General features: G+C 33.1%; 2 protein-coding genes, 1 long non-coding RNA gene and 2 other non-coding genes across 5 annotated transcripts in view; 4 read left to right on the top strand and 1 right to left on the bottom strand.

Moving 5' to 3' along the window:
* The window catches only part of LOC125049236 (intraflagellar transport protein 172 homolog), a 29,478-nt gene extending 19,302 nt beyond the window's left edge, over positions 1–10,176 (bottom strand). Inside the window, exons 1-14 of the mRNA XM_047648392.1 lie at positions 10,009–10,176; positions 9,740–9,911; positions 8,830–9,022; positions 8,537–8,723; positions 7,871–8,005; positions 6,580–6,767; positions 5,961–6,097; positions 4,906–4,982; positions 4,222–4,338; positions 3,526–3,655; positions 2,738–2,868; positions 1,962–2,050; positions 1,445–1,584; positions 5–132 (exon numbers count right to left, since the gene is read on the bottom strand). Of these exons, the coding sequence (XP_047504348.1) occupies positions 5–132; positions 1,445–1,584; positions 1,962–2,050; positions 2,738–2,868; positions 3,526–3,655; positions 4,222–4,338; positions 4,906–4,982; positions 5,961–6,097; positions 6,580–6,767; positions 7,871–8,005; positions 8,537–8,723; positions 8,830–9,022; positions 9,740–9,911; positions 10,009–10,047 (1,863 nt within the window). The 5' untranslated portion in view covers positions 10,048–10,176. The remainder of the gene's footprint in view (positions 1–4; positions 133–1,444; positions 1,585–1,961; positions 2,051–2,737; positions 2,869–3,525; positions 3,656–4,221; positions 4,339–4,905; positions 4,983–5,960; positions 6,098–6,579; positions 6,768–7,870; positions 8,006–8,536; positions 8,724–8,829; positions 9,023–9,739; positions 9,912–10,008) is intronic.
* A 7,290-nt stretch (positions 10,177–17,466) lies between these two features.
* Positions 17,467–18,412, top strand: LOC125048586 (60S ribosomal protein L14). The gene is made up of 2 exons (XM_047647327.1): positions 17,467–17,602; positions 17,817–18,412. The coding sequence occupies exon 2, from the start codon at positions 17,832–17,834 to the stop codon at positions 18,330–18,332; it is 501 nt and encodes a 166-aa protein (XP_047503283.1). The 5' UTR covers positions 17,467–17,602; positions 17,817–17,831; the 3' UTR covers positions 18,333–18,412.
* A 1,090-nt stretch (positions 18,413–19,502) lies between these two features.
* Positions 19,503–22,482, top strand: LOC125048587. The gene is made up of 11 exons (XR_007116845.1): positions 19,503–19,809; positions 19,981–20,043; positions 20,212–20,282; positions 20,486–20,550; positions 20,723–20,766; positions 20,973–21,023; positions 21,272–21,454; positions 21,634–21,698; positions 21,886–21,918; positions 22,120–22,157; positions 22,407–22,482. It is a non-coding gene; the product is annotated as an uncharacterized LOC125048587 (long non-coding RNA).
* Positions 19,851–19,917, top strand: LOC125049262. The gene has a single exon (XR_007116984.1). It is a non-coding gene; the product is annotated as a small nucleolar RNA SNORD31 (small nucleolar RNA).
* On the top strand, positions 21,989–22,056 carry LOC125049261. Its single transcript, XR_007116983.1, has one exon. It is a non-coding gene; the product is annotated as a small nucleolar RNA SNORD31 (small nucleolar RNA).
* Positions 22,483–22,502: the final 20 nt, after the last annotated feature.

Below are 22,502 nucleotides of genomic sequence, written 5' to 3'. Positions count from 1 at the left end.
TTACCTCGATATCTTGCTTTTCAAGAGCCTTTTCGGCCAGTTGGCGCCATAAGGGTGAAATGTCGGCACCAGTATTAACTGAATCAAGATATGCTGCGCAGCCTGACAAATCACCATTGCGAAGCGCGTTATCTAAAAAAGTACATAGATAACGTATTATAAAATTGTGTTTTAGTTATTAACAGACTTTTAGATGAAAATTTTCCCTTTTCGTCCATATACTCCACTTGTCATCGTCGCTCGTAATTTGAATTTTTGTTAATCATAAAAAAAATTGTCGATAACGAGGAGCAGTTTAATGTTGACAAAAATATACTTTTTAATTTGCATTGTTCTGTGGATTTTCTCAAATAAATAAAATACAGTTCACTAAGTGTGTATACGAAGTCATAAATGCCTTCATTGTGAACCACTTGTTGATCGTAATTGTTAACGTTGCTATTAAAAAGACCAACGCACCATTAAATTTTGACGTGCTTTTTAAAAAAATAACTTAATATAAAACTATATCAATATTTTTACTTAAGCGAGGACCAGGTCAACCAATCTTCCCGTCTTTAGTCCCTGGATCTCTACCTGACATAGCTCTCTCGCGTCATCATGACATTCACCATGCATGCTCGTAGGTTATGTGTATTTTTAACTTGTCCGTTCTATATAGTACGTTCTCGGTTTAGTCCAGGTATGTACAAAGCCTACCCAACCTGACTTCACCATCCACGGTTGCCTTGTATATCATCCGTTCTTCATGGTCAATCTTAGGTAGATTAGCATTCCCTTTCATATCCTTCTCACTACGTCCTCTTTTAACCCACACGTATCTCACTATTACTTATCCTATTACGCAATGCTACACCACACATATTTATCAACGCTCTCCACGGCATTAATTATACTCTCATTATTTCTCTGCCACACCCAACATTTACCAGATATTAAACAAGAGAAAACATATTTTGATATCATAAAATTCTTGTGAATAAACCATAATTCGTATCACGTAGTTATCTATAGCTTTGAATAATAATTGTAATCCGAGCGGAAACATTAATTAACATTGTACCGTAGTAATTGTAATAATTACACAATCCCCTGTTACCTTGGCGCAGAGATTTTCATCAAAAGTTAATTGATACGCATTACAAATGTAAATATTATAATTATTTGATATAACATAATTCATTTTATCGTATTATTGCATTATGTATGTTTATTTACTTTGTCTTTGGTACAATTCAGTATAGAAATGTGATAAACTAAGAAATTTCGAGAAAACGGGATTCCAATTAAACAATTATAAAAAGTTAAAGATTATTTGGGTTAAAAAATTAAGTTAAACAAGACTGAAGTCAAATTAATCAATCTCAATGCTTGATTAAAGTAAGTTCATGAAAATTTAGCTTAAACCTAAAATTAATATTATTAAAACATTAATTATACTTACTAAATGCAAGTCGATGTTCATCAAGTGATATATAAGCCACCTGCCCACCGTCGAGAATAACTTTTCTATCAACCACTTCTAGCACTGTACCACCCCCACACTCGCACATCTCAACACAATTTGGCTCCCAACCACTGTACCTATAGAAAATGTAAATTTTACTAAATGAAGTGATTTTACAATGTCAAACCTTACATTTTATGCAAAATACATTTATTTTCTACATTTAATAAGTGTGTCAGTTTGTCTGTCTAACTTAGTTTTTACATACATTTTCACAAAACAGTTGATATTTTTAAATTTTACACTATGTGATTTTAATATAATCAAACGAAGAAGAAATACTAAGTATGTGTATCAACTCAAAACCACTTCGCTTTATGTATATGAACCTATTTTAATATATGTAGCGTGCTTCGGACTTTATTTTACATAATGGAAATAAACGTTTCAGTATATTGTAAGGGATATTTACATAAATACATCTGCACTCTAAATTTTCTAAGAAATCACATACCATATCAGTAAATGTGTAGGCGTCTGAGCTATAATCGCATCGCTATTTTCAATCCACTGAACGAAACCCACGCCACTCGCGATTATTTCCTAGAAAAATCCATTTAAAGTTACATTCACAATTCTTGTTAACTACCCTCATAGCTCTGTCGATTCATTGGTACGTTTATTCTGTAGATTCTACAACTGATATTTACTAACCATACTTATACAGTATACTAAGCATAAATTTTGCACTTAGGTAACGTGTGTGCTAGGTCCACGTGCGCTTTATAAATTTCAGCTAAAGCTACGGTTTCCTAGAAAAGCGGTGCCGTTATCTAACGGCCGTAATGTAACGTTGGATGACGTGTGACCCATACGTTGTCTATAAAGAAAACCTACTCCGATGTTATTACATCGGACTACTATAGGTTTTCTAGAGAACGTCGAGTGTCACCGTAACGTCAAATAGCGGTGCTGTCATTTGCATGACGGCCGTCATAGCGGTGATAAACAGTAGTTCAACGTTTTTCGCGTGTAGCGGTGCGCATATTTAATTAATACAATGACTTGGACGAGCGAAAATGATGAACAATTAATTGATTTTGTTAAAAATCATGAATCTTTGTACAATATCAGATCCAAAGAGTACAGACAAGCTGTTATGAGGTACATAAAAACATGTACATTTTATATGGCATGTCTTTATGTACTATAAAACATGCTCGAGGTTAAATCCTATGGGAGTTAGGTTATACTGCCGCTGGATTATTATTTAATTAGCGAAAGATCTACCTTCTCGGTAGTATCAAGTCTCAAGAGCGCAAGCCGGCGGCGCGTGTCCCGCAGCAGTAACAAATGCCCGCTCTCATTAAGCTCCAGCCAATCGATACGGGCTTCGTGCCACCATTGACCTAGCTGGACACCTGGAATTGCCTCACATTCCTCAGTACAGGGTTTTTTTATTGTTAGTTCTCGATATTGAACTATCTCTAATGATAGATTGTTTTAGATCTATATACTCGTAGATCATCCAATTCAATCAGTACATTGCAAGTTACTTCAATCGAAATTTTGGGAATAAAGTTTTTTTTTAAATATTACTTATAATTAAAATTATTTTTATTTAGTGTCTGTTACCAAATTTAAAATTGATTCAAACGTGTAGAAAGCGTATGTTATAAATATAATTGAATCTAGTATTTCTATTAAAAAAATCACTCTTTAGGTAACGGCAACATTTCGAACAGTAAGATTAAAACTTAAATATTTAAATCAATAATACTTAAATATTTATCTTTCTTAGAAACAGGTTAGTAGTTCCAGAGATGCATTCCTACATACGTTATATTGGTATTAATTAATTAATTAATACAAATGCTATGCATTATTTGTATACTATAATATGTTTAAGGCTTCACAAATTAAAAAAATTATAAAAAAACTAAAATATTGTAACTGGCTGATAGTATATACAATTTACACATCAGCCATATCAATACATTATATCTGTATACAAAAATCCTTAATATGCTTGCCTATAGTAAATATTTGTGAGTATATTTTTTCTTTTTCAGTCTTACCCGTTATAAGATCAACAACAGCCAACGTCTGTCGGTCCAACAAATACGCGAGGTGCTTTCGCTCTCCATTCTGCGTTCGCTCGTTGATACGCACGCTGAGTACGTGCGGATTTACGCGCTCCGTTCGAACCTTTTATTATACGTTTAAAAAATAAAAAAAAACTAATATTGTTTTTAATGTGTAGTTCTAATTTAGTTGTCTCCGTGTTTAACAGACATGGCGCTTCGAACTTCCGAGGCTTTCTTGATATAATGAAATAATAGTTTTAATTTTTTTTTTAATAATTAAAAATCAAGTCTAAGCCTTGCGTTCTGTAATTTAATTAGCAAAAATTTTTTTTAGTTTATATTTATTGCATTTCAAAATTTTAAATTTAAGTACTAGTACTGATACAGTCGTCGTTAAAGACTTTATATTTATTTAAAAAAAAGGAGGAGTATTAGCCAAGTGGAGTCGAAGAGTCGAACTCCATCGGTGCACAGCAGGAGTTTTTGTCTATATTATGCAACATTCGTTCGTACGGTGAAAGAGAGATCCAAAAAGCCGACTGACAGTGTCCGGCACAGAAGGCTAATCACCTACTTACCTATAAGAAACAAAAAAAACACGAAACAGATATAACAATAAGGTCCAGACCTAAAAGGTTGTAGCTCCATTGGTTTTTTTTATAATAAAAAGAAGTTTAAATGCAGTACCGTATGTAACACTTTGTCTAGTCCATACTCGACCACGCTTAACTCTCCCGCACGATGTATAAGACACGCTCCTCCAACAGCTGCGTAAATACGTTCCCCAGTTCCCATCCATGGTATCTATCATATTCATTTGTCATTGTATATTTACATAAAATAATTTTACAAAAAAAGTGTGAATACAAAAGCGTAACTACTTAAGAAATGTTAAATTAGTTTCAACAAAAAAAATACTATTAAACTATAATACGCTTCAAATATAAAACTAATTATACACAGTTGTACTGTTGTACGACAAGAAACAAATAACTGACGTATTTAAAAATACATTTTTTTCTATACGAAGGACACGTCTGAATAAAAAATACTGTTTTAAAAATTTTAGCTTGGCATAAATATAGTTGGAATTGCCTGCTGTATGTGTGTGTGTCCGTTTTGTCATGACTTGTTTGGTTACCTTGTGGTTTAAAAAATTATTTTGGTACTGTATAGATACACACACACGAACGCACCCATAGTATACCGTTTATACTCGTATTTATTACAATGAAGAGCCGAGTCCACCCTGACATAAGTTGTTTGTATTTACTTAAAATGGGCTCACACATTGTATATAATTCTAGTTTCTATATGGTATAAAATAAACAATTTTGATAATGAAACTATGTATATCAAAAGGGTCCTTACTTCACTTGTTAGACCATGTGCTATATCGCAGAGTATCAGCGTACTCGCAGTACGACATATTGCGTACCAATCTTGACCTGCGCAATAAAATATTTATTTATTTATTCAGAAGATTCACAGCACAATACAGAAATAGATGTATATATATATAACATTATGGGCCAATTAAAAATCTTCACATATAGTGAAGTAATTAAAAATAATTATTTCGAATTTGTCAGGTGTTATACTACTCATTTAAATAAAACGGGGTTCAAATGAGTACTACTCATTAAAATAATCGCGGATTTATTAATTAATAACATTATTCACACAAGTCGACTTTTTTATTCAACGCAACAGAGTCTGTTTTAAAGAACGAAACGTTTTCGTGTTAAATTCGCGTATATCCGCTAGAGGCATTTTTTAATTTCACCATATAATTGTAGATATATTTTATTCTTATTAAGTCTTAAATTAAAGCAAACACATTGTATTTCAACCCAACCTGTTGCAGAAAGATATAAGGTTGAACGGGGCTTTTGACAAATTATCAACTATAAAGAACTCTGTTACTACGATATAAAATGTGTTTAACTATTCGCTTCCATCCTTATTCTATTATTTAAAATATACATGAAATATTATATTTCATTTATCACCGCAACATAGGTCAAGCAAAGTAACATGTGCGTTGGTATGTTTTGCTAATAGGACAGAGGACAAACCGGCAGGTGACTCACTTGATGTTAAGTGAAAAGTTTCTTCTAGTTACCGACATGCCATGCTATACTACATTTTAAAATCGTCCATGAAACAGACGAAATGTGACATGCTCCATTTCCTAATGGGACTTAAAACAACCATAGAGTATATAAAAGTTTAGACGTAAATCTATATAGCGATGGATGTTAATTTGTGATTCTATAAAGATTTTATCGATGGTTCGGTTTGGTAACAATTAATATTCCTTAGTTCATACTCCAAGTCGATTGATATTCGAATAATGAATAACTACTAAATGGACAGTCGAATGCGTAATAGCATAAGGGTTTATGTACATATATATATATTACCTATAAACTTGACCGTGTATATATCAGCATGCTTAGAAGATAGCGTTACAGCTGGGGCGTCTCCCGCCAATCGGCGTAATAATAATTGGCGAGCGCTTACATGCTGTACTTCAACCGATTCCCGCCAAACCCAACACCTTTAACAAGATATTTCAAGATATTTCAAATGAACTCATTTTGTTTGTGTACATGTATAGATTAAGCATATCTAAATTATAAATGTCAAAACCATTCTATAATAACGAGACAGAATATGAAAGTAAATAATATAATTCCAGTGAAAGTAAAATAAAAAATCATTTAATCATATAGGTAACATAATTTACACTTATGACTCGTCAGTACATATTAATGCTTCTAATTTTACATTTACTGCCAGTTCTCAAATCAAGGGCGTAGAACGGGAGAGAAGAACTGGCAATAAACTCTCCGCCACTCTTTTTAATCGCCATATTTTTTGTTTTACAAAATGTTTCTAAGGAGCTGCAAGAACAATTGTAATTTTCGTAACAGTTTCCAATTATAGTCATTGAATGATATTTTTTTGATTATCGCTTTTCGATGTTAATATTAGCATATTAAACAGTTATAATAATATATTTATAAAATAAAAACTTACTTAAGTACAGCTTCCAACACGATAACCGCCCCTGTCTGGGAAGCAATAGCGAGCTTTGTCCCATCACCACTCCAGGTCAGCGCACGCGCAGCATACAAATTGCCAATATTAACAGGCGTAAAGTCCACAGCACCAGATTCCTTGATATCCCCAATCAGACATCCATCAAAAATTCCAAATGCAACCGTCTAAAAGGAATTTCAAATATACCTATCACAATTTAATTATTCTTCGTTACCACGTTAATTTAATAGTGTCTTTTAATATAGAAGTGGGTATTGGAAACCCCCACATAGCCTATTATTATATGGCCTATATCTTAATATATATACATTACGTGTCACGTTGTTTGTCCGCTATGGCCTCCTAAACTACCGAACCGATATCAATCAAATTTGCACACCTTGTGTAGTTTGATCCAACATAAAAGATAGGATAGCTTACATCTCAATTTATACCCGCAATATTATTTTATTGCAAAATATTTGTTTATTATTTGATAGTCACAATTCTAACAGATGGCGCTGTGTTGAAAGTATCAACGTATCACATAAGTTACAATTTAATGGCATAACCACCAAAAAAGCATGGCGGTCACCATGACTGGTCTTCTCCTACCGTTTCCCTTTACTACGTACTTCTATATAATATAACAAAAAACTTAGCCACAGCAACATTTGGCCGAGTCTGCTAGTATATGTATAATAATTGTCAAATATTACAATGAAATTAATAGCTCAAGAGGGGATGCGAGTCCCGCCGGCCACTGGGATCCGACTCGCACATAAATATCATGATAAGATAAGATGAGGATATTTGCGGAGTCCTGGGCCCGGTGGGAGACGCCAAGCCCTCCAGACCTAGCTTAATTTATAAAAGGGGAAAATAGACACTTCGCTACAGCCTTGTGATTCTGTAACTCACTTTTCGAAATTACTGCTTCACGACTGATTTGAGCGCGACCGCCGCAGCGAAAACCGCTGTGCGAAAAGTGAGTTACAGAATCGCAAGGCAGTTTAGCTTCTCGGGTGGGATCTGCCCAATCGCGTGGTTGGTAGACTGTTAGAGGTCTAAATATAAAAAAAGAAATATAGAAATGTAATAATGTATTTAGATTTTCTATTCTTCTTTTTCTTACGAACTTGTAAACATACTCATGTAGATATACGTCATATATTACTGTACTAATATCTGTTTTATTTTGAATCAAACCTGTCCTAGATTCTGAATTCAATATGGAACCATGAAGATATTCCAATTACTGTAATTAAAATTAATGTAAATACAATACCTGTCCTGATGGACTAGGTGATACTGCTAAGAAGTCCTTCTTTTCCGGAGGTAAGGCAGGTTCAATATTCCGCAAAAGGGCGCCTCGTTGTGCCTCATACACTGCCACTCTACCGTCACAAGAGCCTACTAGGAGCTTAGGAGTAACAAAGATAAAATATTAACGATTCCATGCTTAGATCATTCGTAAATTCCAAAAATTTTAGAAGAAATTGTAGCTAAGTGTATTGAATATTCTGTCTAAATTTAACAAGATAAACAAATCGTTCAAGATTGTAAGAAAGGTATTTAAAAAATAAAGATAACAATTAAGTGACTTTATTACAATTTCTTATTGAATTTACATCAGATTATATACAATATTGTATTCTAATTAGTATAAGGACCTTACCCTTATACTAATGACTTAATATGAGATTCCGAAACGAGACTTAGCACTAAGTATGACTCTCTTACGTCAAAATCCAATGTGTTTTCGACATACGGGAATACACGTAGCGTTAAGTCTCGGTTTTGGATCTTACTCTAAAAATTAAATCAAATTACAATAATGTTTCAAGAGGGAACAAATTTTTTTCTGTAAAGGTTAAAAGTGATGTCAACACTGAAGACAATCAGCTGTGAAATAGGAGCCTCAACATTTTTTACTCCTTTAAAACATACTCACATAGGGCGGTAATAAAACAAGGGCCGTAGGTGGCAAGGCGTACCGCAGCAGAAGCCTTCCGTTGAGGTAAAGTGTACCGTCAACGTGACCCGACGCCAAAGTAGCATCTTGACCGCGGGCAAGGGACACACAACACGTGCCGACCGACCAAAGACTAGAACTCTTGTTACTCTTACAGTCTAATAATCTAAAAATACATCGACACGGGTAATTTAAAGTCTTAGGAAATATTGCATGGATTAATGCTAATAACGTTACGAACGATAAAACGGTTATGGCATAGAACATTGTACCTTATTTTCCCATCACTGGTTCCAGTGAAAAACCCATTTTCAGCGGGCAATAGATGCAACGGCGCTCCGGTTAATGGGAATTTATTACAGATCACTTTTTTGCCGCTCCAGTCGGCACCCACCCTGTATACAAACACCATGTTGTCGCTTTGTGCCACCCCTAGGAGTTCCGAATTCTCGCTGAACACTATACCTTTGGAAATAAAGTTTTTTTTTTTTTAAAGACAATTCACACCAATTGACCTAGTTCCATGCTAAGCTGGTGAAGCTTGTGTTATGGGTACTAGGCAACGGATATACATACATATTATAGATAGATATACATATAAATACATATTTAAACACCCAAGACCTAAGAACAACACCAAATGCACATCACATCGATGTTCGCCTCAGCCGGGGATCGAACCCGGGACCCATGGATTCGCAGTCAGGGGTACTAACCACTAGACCAATGAGTCGTCAATTTGAATCTTAATTATAATTGATTATATAAAGAAGGTGAAGTCTGGATGGCCTCAGCTGACCAAGGGGATATAAGAAAATAAGTCAAGTAAGTCCGTATATATACATCGGTCTGGATATTATACAGCATTTAAAAACAAAAGCTTATATTTTAACTATATATGATTGACTTTGGGTCATCTTAGTTTGTCTCATGACGATCTCCAGTAATTCGCTTGGTGTAGCGAGTCACGGGCACGTATTTCAGATACATAAATAAGTTATAATTATCAAATTTCACTACTACTATTCAAACTATTTATGTAAGTATTCTTCTAAATTTTATTAATTTCTGTTAATACGATACTAGCGATAGTTAAAAAATAAAATTAGCAATTAAAGATAGAAATGTTGATGTCATGTAAACTTAGCAATTTTCTTAAATTTTAAATTGGTAAATTCTTACTTGTTATCACGTAAGATTTCTTTCCAGCGGAAGAATCTGCTGGTTTGGTGCTAAATTTGTCGCGTCGAATCCCATCACGATCAAAAAGAAGCACGACCCGTTCGCAAGTCGCCACCGCTAATTTTGTATTATTTGGTGACCAACTTATATCGGCAATTGGAGAATCCGTGTCCTGGAAAACAAAAAGAATACAAATAATCAATGCATTTTAAAGACGCTAGTCCACAGTGCAGTCTCATTCATGAAATAACTTTATGTACATGACTTACCTGCGACTCTAATATGGTTTTAAAATATCTAAACCGCATTATAGGTTTTTCTTAATGTATCATTACATTCATTAAGTATTATATATTGTAATAATCATGAATTATTTTTATTTAACTAAGAATATTGCAATTGTATCGATGTAAATCATTGGTTACTAAGCAACGCAAATAGAAGAAATAATATTGGATTTTGAAATATACCGCCATACTAAACAAAACTGTCAAGTCTCAATCATCAACCTCAACAGATATATCAAGCATTTATACTAAGTACTACTAAGAACAGATTGTATACCTTATGGTAATAAAGTCTCGGAACTAAGCGCGATGCCCATTAGCGGTATGCCCATATGTCAAAACTGACTAGATGTTCCCTTCCTATGATTTTATATCACAGATTTCCCCATAAATTGTTATTTCGTACTCTGATTACAACAATTACCTTTATAGATTGAGAAATACAAAATGTATCATATAAATCACCGCCAAAGCCCATCCACTGTTAATAGCAAAAAAAATAAACAGTAGTAAATTTTAAAAAAATATTATAAAAAAGCATTTTTACTATTTGAATCAAGAATTGAACTATCGGTAATGTGCCGTAATTCTACTCTAGTCGTGGCCAGCGGGTTTAGTCAAGACAGTAGTGTATGTGGAAAGTCGAAAACTAAATTTGTATAAAATTTGTAGACACGAACTGTAATTTTGTTATGTTTGTATTCATAAGGCATCTTGACTAAACCGCCAGAGAACCATGAAATACGTCAAAACTCTGTACAATATCAATTGTCATTATAGTTTTTTTTTTTTGAGTTTATGGCCTAGTATCTAGACCTTTAGTCCAATGTCATTATAGTAGCGACATAACGTATACAGACAATACATTCAAGATTAATTCAAAAATCCCGATAATATTCTCTATTGATTATATTTATATTTAAAAATCATTAAGTTTTAAGTTTATTTTAAAGAGATAAGCCATACCAAAAAACCGTAGCACAAAAAATTAAAAACCCATCTGAACAAAGACACTTTTTTTTTTTTTTTTTTTTTTTTTTAATATTATGGCAACAGCTTCAACTTTATGCCAGTTTCAAGTAAAAGGTTGGGAAACTACACGCGAAAAAAAATAAACAAAGACATCAGAAGGAAATAAAGGGATAAGCTGGTTAAAAATAAAATATGTACATAAACATATTACATCTTAATATTATTATAGATTATGAAAGAAGATAATACATTATAATACAATAAAGGATAAAGCAAAAGGCAGGAGATTTTAGTCGGAAACGGAACATGAAGTGATTGTAAAGAATTCAGAAAGGAGGTACGGTCATATTGGGAACAAGAAAAGAAAATATGGTCAAGGTCACCAATATCTTCTCCACACTCACAAATATTACTATCAATAATACGAAGCCTTGCTAAATGATGAGGTGTACAAACATGTCCTAAACGCATTCTGGAAATGATAGAAGTGACAGTTTTAGAACTTTTAACCTCAAAGAACCATGGTCTACTGGGGATCCTGGGTTGAATTTCAGCATAATGTTTGCCTTTGAACTTGCTGCTTCTCAACCAAACATCATTCCATGACTCCCAAAGATGGGTTTTCGGAAGAGCAGCTAAATCATGACAATAATTAATGTATGGGACTATGTCTCCATCCTTTATAGCTTCTTTAGCAAGCTCATCGGCTTTCTCGTTTCCTTTAATTCCACTGTGACTTGGAATCCATGCAAAGATAACGGTGTAATTTCTTTGAGAACATATTAAAAGCTTATCACGTATTTCGCAAATAATAGGATAACAAAGTTTCATTTGGAAAGGAAATTTTTCAAGAGATTGTAGTGCACTTTTTGAGTCTGAAAATATGATTGTACTTTTAGATTTTAATAAAATAACTAGTTCTAAAGCTTTTAAAAGAGCAAAACACTCTCCAGTAAAAACCGAGGATTCAGGAGGAAGTTTAATCTTTTGAATTATTTTATGTTGCCAATGAATTAGACCAACTCCAACACAATCATCAACAGAGATTTTAGAGGCATCTGTAAAAATATAATCCCAACCTTCCCAATTTTGTTCCTCAACGCTACTCATGAAACGAATATTTGTTTCCAGAATATCTTGCTTACGGACGCCTATATTATATCTTATATCCGGATCAAGAATTAAAGAATTGAATTGTGTCATAAATATGGGTAATGATGGAGATCGATGAATGCGGCTGTGTAATGTTAAAAATTTACGAAAGCTTATTATTAGACATGGTAATGATTTGTGACGCCAGTAACGGGATGTATAAATAATATTGTTCAATTCATGCAGCCTTCCATGTAGAGGGTGGTTAGAAAACTGCATAGATTTGAACAAGAATCGATCACTTAAAAATTGCCTTCTTAATTTTAAAGGAGGATCGCAGCATTCTACTTGTAAAGCATTGGATGGGCTTGATTTCATTACTCCTGTCACAATTCTCAAAGCTTTTGACTGAATGACATCAAGTTTTTTACTTCCCAAGACACTTCCTCCATCTAAGAGAAATGTGCCATAATCTAAAACAGATCTTATAAGAGCGTTATACACAAGTTTCATAGAAAACGGATGAGCACCCCACCATACACCTGAAAGGCATTTCATGATGTTAAGCAGCTGTGCACATTTCATAACAACATGTTCATAATGGGCAAGTCCAGACAATTTTGAATCCAATATAACTCCTAAAAATTTAATTTTTGTTTGGAGTGGCAAAGATTGACCATTGAAGGTCACATTTATTATAGGAGTTGTGCGTTTTTTGGAAAATACGACTATAGAACTTTTGGAAACTGATAGATCTAGGCCATTTTTAACTAACCAGATATTAAGACAATTAAGTGAACTAGACATGGAATTGCAAGCCTTAACCACAGATTTATCAACGGAATAAAAAAGAAGATCATCTGCATATTGTAGCACATTTATATGGGAATTTATAGATAATTCTAAATCATACGTGTAAATATTATATAAAAGTGGGCTTAGTACCGAACCTTGGGGAAGGCCTTTAAAAACTGTACGCTTTAACTCGGTAATATTACCATCTTTCTGAACGATTAATGATATGTATCTGCATGATAGTAAATTGATGATAAAACGTATTAATAACGTAGGAACCTGTAGCTCTAATAATTTGCGTTGTAGAATAGAAATGTTCACATTATCATAGGCGGCAGAGATGTCCAAAAAGGCAGCAACAATATCTTCATCACGCGAAAAAGCTATGCGAATATCTGTGGTCAATATAGCTAAATTGTCTATTGTAGATTTTGACTTCCGAAAACCGTATTGACTATTGGCTATTAAATTATTGTTTTCTATAAACCATTCCAAACGATTCTTCACAAGATGTTCAGCAATTTTAGTTAAAACGGAGGACAACGCAATAGGTCTATATGAGGCAACATCATTGGTAGGTTTGTTAGGTTTTTTAATCGCTATAACTTCTTGAGACTTCCATGTTTCAGGAATATTACCTGTGACCATGACGGAGTTTATTAAATTTAAAAAATACATTAAGGCAGTATCACCAAGATGAGATAAAAATGAGTACATAATACCATCCTGACCAGGAGATGAATCTTTAACATGTGAAAGCACACCTTTCAATTCATGTAATGAAAAAGGAGAGTTTAAAGAGGAAGTGTCATCTATCAAAGACGATTCCAAAGGAAAGTAGATCGATTCAGCAGCTGATGGAGGAGCTAATCTGTCTAAAAAGGCATTTGTTAAAAAAGGGGGAAGTGAAGACGATGATAAAGATTCTTTGAAAGCAGATCGAAAACGTTTAATACTTGTCCAAACTTCTGAAGGGCACGTAGAAGGAGATAAAGAAGTACAAAAATTTTTCCAGCCTGCCTGCTTTTTATCTCTGAGGAATTTACGTGTGGTACTAATAACTTCATTGAGAATATCTAAATTTTCATTGGACATGTCCTCAGCATAGACTCTCTCAGCTTCCTTTCTTCTGCTTACAGCAACCATACATTCTCTATCCCACCATGGAGGAAAAGGAATCTTATTAGACGGATTTCGTTTGACAGAAAAAATCTGATCGGCAGATTCTATTAAACATGTAGCCAAAGCTTTAGAGGAATTGGTCTCACCACCGCTAACTAATTCAGGCAAATCATTTATTTTAGATTCGACAAGGATTTTAAATGCAAGCCAATCAGCATTATTTAATTTATATTTCACACGAGGTTGTCGTTTTTGATAAGGAGAGCGTCTAATAGGTGAGGATATGATAATCGGGAAATGATCACTGCCAAAAGTAGATGATGAAGTGTACCAAGAACGAGAAGAAGCAAGATCTGGAGTACAAATTGATAAGTCAACCGCGCTAAGCTTTTCATTAGGCTTTGTACGTCTGGTTGGTGAGCCAGTATTAAGTAAACACAAATTATGTAAATCTAATATTTCAACTAAACGTACACCATTGGAGTCAGTAGTGCCACAACCAAACATTTGGTGATGAGAGTTAAAGTCACCCAATAGAAGGAATGGACGACTAAGTGAAGAAAGTAAATTATTAACGCTATCGAGAATAACAAAAGAGGAACGAGCTAGGTAAATGGAAACTATAGAAATATTATCAATTTTTATGCCGACAATATTAATGGCATCATTAGAGATTAATGAAGAAAACGCTATTTCAGAAAAATTAATTGAGTTCCTGACAAGTAACGCTACGCCACCATGGCCATCAAATCTATCATCACGCAAGCAGGTATATCCTGGGATCCTTAATAGGTACCCTGGCTTCAACCACGTTTCAGATAACGCAACAACAACGGGAGAATGTTTATTTATCAAATATATCAAATCATGTTTCTTTGGAACAACACTCCTGCAATTCCATTGAATTATCTTGGAATCCATTATTTTTAATAACATTAACTGATTTAATTTTTTCATTAATAGAGGCAACGTGGGACGGTTTCAATAAGTTTGAGTTTATTAAACTAGTTAATAATGCTAGTATCATTTCTAATACATCAGATTTTTCTTCTTCTTTATTTTTGTGTCCAACCAGAGCACTGCCATTTTTAGGCTCTGGAACTTGGAAATCTTTTAAAACATTATAATGAGCAACACGATCATAACCATGTTGTGGTTTACGAGGAGAGCGAGGTTTTAAGAATATTGTCTTTTTATTTGAGGCATTAGTAGAATTATCACGAGATACAGACTTCGCTGCGGAAGGATATACGGGTTTTGGTACTTCCGGAATTGTTGAACTTAATGCATCTGCGTATGAAGGCTTAATAGAAGAAAAATATTTACTGGCTTCGGCATAAGACATGCAGCTCTGAGCCATTTTAACTTTGATTTCTGTCTGTCTCACAAATTCTGGACATGACTTATCTATCGCTGAATGGGACCCTTCGACTTCACACATTACACAGTACAGAGGATCTTTATCTGACCTGTCACATGATACACCTGCATGTTGACCTCCACAGTTATAACATATTGGAGTCTTAGAACGACATTGAACTTTGGTATGACCATAACGGCAGCATTTATAGCATTGTATGGTAGGATAAATATATATTTCTACTGGAAGAGCATTATAACACATGAAAATCCTTTTTGGTAAAACTTGCCCATCAAATGTTAATACAACTGATTCAGAGGGTTTCCAAGAAACCGAGTCATTAATTTTTACCTTGCGATTCAAACGTCTTATTTTAAGTATTTTGCCGCAGCCTATAGGTACGGATACATTTTGTTGAACTTCCTCTACACTCCAATCTACAGGGACCCCGCGAACTAGACCCATTCTTGTTACGCTGAAAGTGGGAATGAAGGCTTTTAACTTTTTCGTTTCCAAAAGGTTGCAGTTAAGAAAATTATTGGCGTCTTTATAATCGGAAAAGCCAACTACGCACCTGTTTCTTCCTATACGCTTTACACTTCCGGGAATAATATTATTAAATTTGTTCTGCTTTAAAAAATTGCCAAATGTTATTGGATGGAGAATAGTCCCATCGTCAGGTGAACTTTGAATACGTTGAACATGTATAAAATAAGGGGAAACATCGGTAGAAACATATTCAGCACGGCCAATCGAACGGGGGTCCGTATTGGTTACTGAAGTTGTGGTGTTGTTTAAATTTCCCGCGTTAGAGTCTTGAGAGATATTTGAATTTTCCGTGTAAGATGTTGATGGTCGAGAGGATGTGCTATGTGAATTATTATTATTTTGCAAGTGTGGAGATGACGTGGATTGAGATATAGGTTTTGAAGTAACCTTTTTAATTAAAATTGACTCATCTTCTACATTGCATAAGCTTTCGCACTGACAGTAATCACCGCTAGAGCCACTACCTTTCTTTTTCTTAATTTTCGTACATTGCCGACAAAGGCGCAAATAACGTGTTCGTTTACGACTTCCTTCACCTGTTTGAGATGATACCGAACAATCGGTATCCATTTTGTCAAATTCATCTTGTGAACCAACAGATACATTTGATCCCACAGGGAGATTCAAGCCAACAAGGCCATCATCCCCCCGACCTAGATCGGGGGGCTTGTTCATACAATATTTACAGAAATTACAAAAACTTACCGACTACACGATGACACTATACACAAATATGATATAAAGATTACATATAATACAAAAATTAAAACTACCAGCTTATCCTCTGCGTTTTAACTAGTAAAATTAAATTAAATATTCAACACCGTGAAAAATACGTCTACCATGAACGAAGTTTCCCGCGCTTTTTTTCCAAAGACACTTTTATGTATATTATTGGCTTAAAGGTTACCAGGCCATAAAATTAATTTTAAAAAATATATATATATTTTATAAATGTCAAAGTCAAGAACCTGTCCGTTCTTGCACCGGGCAACGACAGTGATGCCACCTTGGGAGGCTTTCCCCAAATTTAGGGGGAATCAAGATGTCTAGAGGGTTTGTTAAGCGGATAGATTTATTTAGGGGGTACTTTTTTCATGAACGTTTTTTTTTAAACGCACGTTTCTATACAAATTGTGTTAATCCTCGAACCCAACTAACTAACTAAACAAAACAAACAAACAACCTCGAAGCGTGGCTATACCGAATACTCCAAGATCGAAATAATAGCTCAACGGTTAAAAAAGTAGAAAAAGCTCTAAAAAATAGGTTAAAGCAAAAAGAATATGCCGTAAGTAAGAAAGGTTAAGAAAGTCTAAATTTAAAGGGAGATAAGTCAAGAAATATTTTAAAGTCTTTATATGGTATTAGGTCATTATAAATAAAATAAACAATAATAAACCTAATATATAAATGTGTATAAACACAATAGCTATTTTATACTACTTGAATGTATTTAAAATCATATTTGAAATAACCTATCAAACCGAGTGTAGAATAAAAAATTTAAAGGATTTTAAGTTTAGGATTTTGACGTATTGCGATATTTCATATTTGATGTTGGTTCTAGGGAGAATATTTTATAGGAGGAGGGATCACTGGGTACCGACGCTATCACTGACAGTTTGAACGGTGATTGTCAATGTCTTTTACATTAGTGTTTCGTGTTTGTGAAGACGTTTAGAGGTTAGCTTATTTTTAAATCTATTTTAATCATATTTTCTCTGAATAATTCTAAGGATTAAATGTTAAAATCTTGTGAATACGTGTCTAGATTAACACCTTCTTTTATGCATTCGTTAATTAACACTTATAATTTTTGTTGGTTTCTCTATTAATGTTCTGTTTTTGTTAGATGTCAGCATTGCTCGTGTAAGTAGAGATTTTATATTTTTTTCAGGACGTCTTGCCTGCCATGCCTTTCGCGCGTTATGTGGAACCAGGGCGAGTTGCCCTGGTAGCAAACGGATCCTTAAAAGGAAAACTTGTCAGCATTGTTGATGTCATTGATCAGACTCGTGTGTTGGTCGATGGGCCCGGCAGCGGTGTCGCCCGTCAGAAAATTCGGCTTAATCAATTACATCTTACAAAATTCCGCCTCAGCTACCCCTTCACAGCCCCCACACGTGTCGTAAGAAAAGCATGGACAGACGCTAAACTTAACGAAAAATGGGATGCAAGCCAATGGGCCCAAAAGCTTGCAAACAAACAAAAGCGAGCGCAGATGACTGACTACGACAGGTTTAAACTAACTGCAGCGAGAGTTAAGCGTAACCGTGCAAGAACAGCGGTCTTCAAAAGCCTTAAAACTAAAGCAGCACGAAGCGGTGCTTTTGGAAAGAGGAATGTTCCCAAATCAGCTGAAAGAAAGCCCCGTACGAAGAAGGCACCTTCTGCTAAACCAGCAAAGAAGTAATTCTAGTTTTGTGAGCTAAATAACATGTGTTAAGTGCAGGACATATTAAAAATACAAAATAAAGAGTTACTTTAAGCTGATTTACTGTCTTCTTATCTCAATTTAAAATATAGTTACCTTTTATTCTGTAAGGTAAGTGATTTTTACATTATTCTGGTCAACATTGTTTAGTTTACTTAAATTTGTTTATTTTTAGGTGACGCAGATTGGTTGACACAACATCTTTTATAAGGTATGTTCATTGTATTATCTTGTTTAATGGTATGTTGTGGTATTATTTTGTGTTAACTTGATGATGTTGCTTATATAGTCTCGTTCGTATGAAAGAAGTGATTCTAATCTTTACCACCATTCTGAAACTCATTCAGTACTTAATAATATACTGATATTTAAGAAACCACTAATGTTTATGTAACTTCTTACAGACAAAAACAACACTCAACAAGACCTGCAGAGTTATATTGTAAGTAACAATAAAAGCATTATACATATTAAGTAGTCTAAAATTGCTTTAGAACCTTAATTTAATAAAGTTTAAATGATGACTTTAATTTTAGTCTCGTTCGTATGAAATTAAATGATTTCAAACATACCAAGATTATCTGATAACATAAATATTTTATGAATTTAGAAATTATTTGTCTCCAATATTAATTTAAAATTTCTTTTACAGATTAATTTTAATCATGGCATCAATATTTGAAATTGTTTTTCAAGTAAGTATTCAAATTATTAACCCTTAGATAATAAGTACTGTATTTTAAAAATCCATTGTATTGGACAAATGTACCTGACTATAATTAAACATTTGAGTTATTTACTAAAAGGTTTGTATAAACCATTGCGACAAATTAGTTACCCTACCAAAGCCGATGTGTGCACAGAAATTACTGGCATACTTGACTCTGGATAGGAACATTAATAATTAGTCCGTGTAAGATTTACAGTTGCTAATAGCTGTATTTCCAAGGGATGACTCTAACAGGCATTAATATATTCATACATTTTGAACAAAAGTACAAAGATAACATTTTCTAAGCATTCTTTTCTATTGCAGACGACTGCTTTGTGGATCCAACAAGATTCACAGCTGGTGATCCCATATCAGGTAAGAATTACCTTTTTAATTTATTAATTATCCATAGACACCAACTGATCCAAGTTCCCATAGATTTGTATAAAAAGTACTAACTTTGCTGTTAATAATTTAGGAAATGAGTCCATTTTCTTGTACCCTACCAAAGCCGATGTGTGCACAGCTAATTCTGGCAGACTTGACTCTGGTTAGGAACATTAGAACAATCCGTGTAAGATATGTAACTAGAAATTAGTTTCATACCTAAGGGGTTTTTGTGACAATCAACACATGCTGCACTATCACATATAAATTCAGCAGAACACTGAACAACTGTAATTATAAATTATATTTTTTTATAGACATGTGCAGTTTACAACTCCAGGGCTGCATTAAAAACTGGTAAGTAATATTCAGAGTAATTTTCTTTGTTATTAAAATTAAATTTTTGTGATGATTCTGTTATCGCCCCAGTCAGAATAAAGTTGTTGATTGATTTTTCTGATAATAATTTCTTAATATCTAAATCTATAAGGTTTTTATTAAACAACTATAACAATATCAATTTTTTAGGTATCCATCATGCTGTCAAAATAACAAGTTCTGATAGAAAACAAACAAAATCATATTTAAAAAGTAAGTTGGTACAAAAATGCTTTGCATTTTTTTTTTAGACCAAGTGATGATTTTGATATCGCCCCAGTCAGAATTGCATTGTTGATTGATTTTTCTGATAAATATTGTTAGTAACCTTATTCCAATGATATGTAAGACAGCCTATATAGTAAATGTATTTATTTCCAGATTTGACACTCAATATGCTAAAATTTGATGATAGTGACAGGCAGACTACAAATCTAATTTAAAAATGAAAGGTAAATTGAAATGCAGTAGAACTTACATTCTGATTTTTATTTCAATTGGTTATAATAGTTTGGTTTATAAATAAATGATGATAAAGATATCGCCCCAGGCTAAATATCCATGTTGATTGATTTTTACTGATGTTATATAAAATTATATTGTATGTACATATCTGTTAAGAGCCTAAAAATAATATATGAATGTTTCTTTACAGAAGCGGTTTAACACTACATACTTAATTCTTTATTGGCCGGTATATTTCCATTAATTAGTTACAATGTGAGTTGTTTTTTTAAAGCTTATTCCATTTGCTATCTACTTTTTATGATGATATAGATATCGCCCCAGTCTGATGTTTTTCTGTTGATTGATTTTGCCTGATTTAATAATTAAAACCATTTAAGTGTTTGAGATACAGTAAAGTAATTATAATTAGTTTTACTTTTTACAGGAACTAACATTGAGAGAGTTCAAAATCCTGAAAATGTTTAAAAGGTAGATTGTTTTATTTATAAAGTAGTCATTTAAAACATAGTCTACTTACTACTTACAGCCTAATTTAAATAGGTGGACATGATGTTTTTACAAGCATATATCATAGATCTTTGATGAAGTTTTAAAACTGATCTTTTTTTAAAATAACATAACTTAAAGAAATAACTATATTATAATGTGTAAATAAAACAAAGTATTTATTTCAGCAGTAAAATTTCACCCAAAGTGGACAAGACATATCTCCCTCAATATAAGCAGTAAGTTTTGATTGTTTCTCAGTAACATTTATGCCAGAAATCTATTTATATACCCACTGCAGACCAGATGTTTCTAATAAATGGGATATTTCTTATAAAAACAATATTTAATGATGATTATCATAGTTATCCCTGTCTCACAAAATCGTGGGGAGAATATGGTTTGGTAATAGCTGAAAGTTTTAAAAAAGTATTATTATTGCAGTTTTTTTTTAAACACAGTAAAATTAAGTGAATGTTTGTTACAGATTTTGCAACTATAATACTAAAGCTGACTTAGGCCCATACTCTAAAACATCAATTAAACTTAATTTAGTTTCAAGAGATGTCATGTAATTTTGCCTGTATGATATTTGACAATGCTCAAGTCAACATCTTGACTTGAAATATTAATTAGCATATGGACTTTAAAATGGGAAGAAATACTCAAGGTATGATTTATAATATAATCTTTAAGAAAATTTTAGTATTTCATGATGATTATCATAGTTATCCCTGTCTCACAAAATCATGGGGAAAATATGGTTTGGTAATGTCTGATAAACTTGCATATTGACAGCCAAAAAATTCTAATTTTAAAAGAAAGTATATTCAAAATTTGTCTTTTTAGAACTTAAATAATGTACCATGGGGTGGTATGGTATTCCATCTCAAATCAAGTTACCGTCTAAAATTGTAAGTACCTATTGATTATATATTATTTTTAAAAAAAATACACTTTATGATGAATACTATAGTTATCCCTGTCTCACTAAACCATGGTGAAAATATGGTCTGGTAACATCTGAGAAATTACACATCATAACTTAACTATAAGACCTAAGCCTAAACATATTATATGTTGATTTATTTTATTTTTCAGATAAAGAGAAGAGGGCTACTATTATGACTAAATGTAAGTTTTAGCATTGTAGAGATATTTTTAAGCATACTATACAGTGAATCCTGGTTTCCCAGTATTTCATTTGTTTAATGATGATATAGATATCGCCCCAGTCTGAAATTTTATGTTGATCGATTTTACTGATTACTAATTAAAACCTTTAACCAACTCTTAAGTGTAATTATTATTACTAATTACTTATAATTTTTACAGTGATGTTGCCCAGCCTAGATGTCCTAGAAACTGCAAAGGTAATTTATTTTTATATTGAAGAAAAATTCAAAAGTCCATTTTGACCAAAACATCTTGAAATTTGTTTATTAAATTACATACAACATATTTTTTTTATAATAAGCAATGCACAATATATTATGATGATTCCTTTAAAGACAAGCATATATCTTGAATAACATTGAAGACACATTTGACTGATTAAATAAATTATGTGTTTTCTTTGTTTACTTAAAGAAGTTATGTCAAAAACTCTTCTTTTGTTACAGGTACATGCATAACACATAGTCCCAACTGCAGATTATAAACAACTGATTGGTGCAAATAAAATATATATTTAATTAACATGTGATTTTTATTTTAAA

The sequence above is a fragment of the Pieris napi genome, chromosome 4 (assembly GCF_905475465.1).
Source record: "Pieris napi chromosome 4, ilPieNapi1.2, whole genome shotgun sequence".
Classification (NCBI taxonomy): domain Eukaryota; kingdom Metazoa; phylum Arthropoda; class Insecta; order Lepidoptera; family Pieridae; genus Pieris; species Pieris napi.
Note: the sequence above shows the minus strand (reverse complement) of the source record. Positions and strands in the feature narration are given on the sequence as shown.

What these genes read in the sequence shown, in the direction of transcription:
- LOC125048586 (XM_047647327.1), top strand. Translation starts at nt 17,832, where the DNA reads ATGCCTTTCGCGCGTTATGTGGAACCAGGGCGAGTTGCCCTGGTAGCA.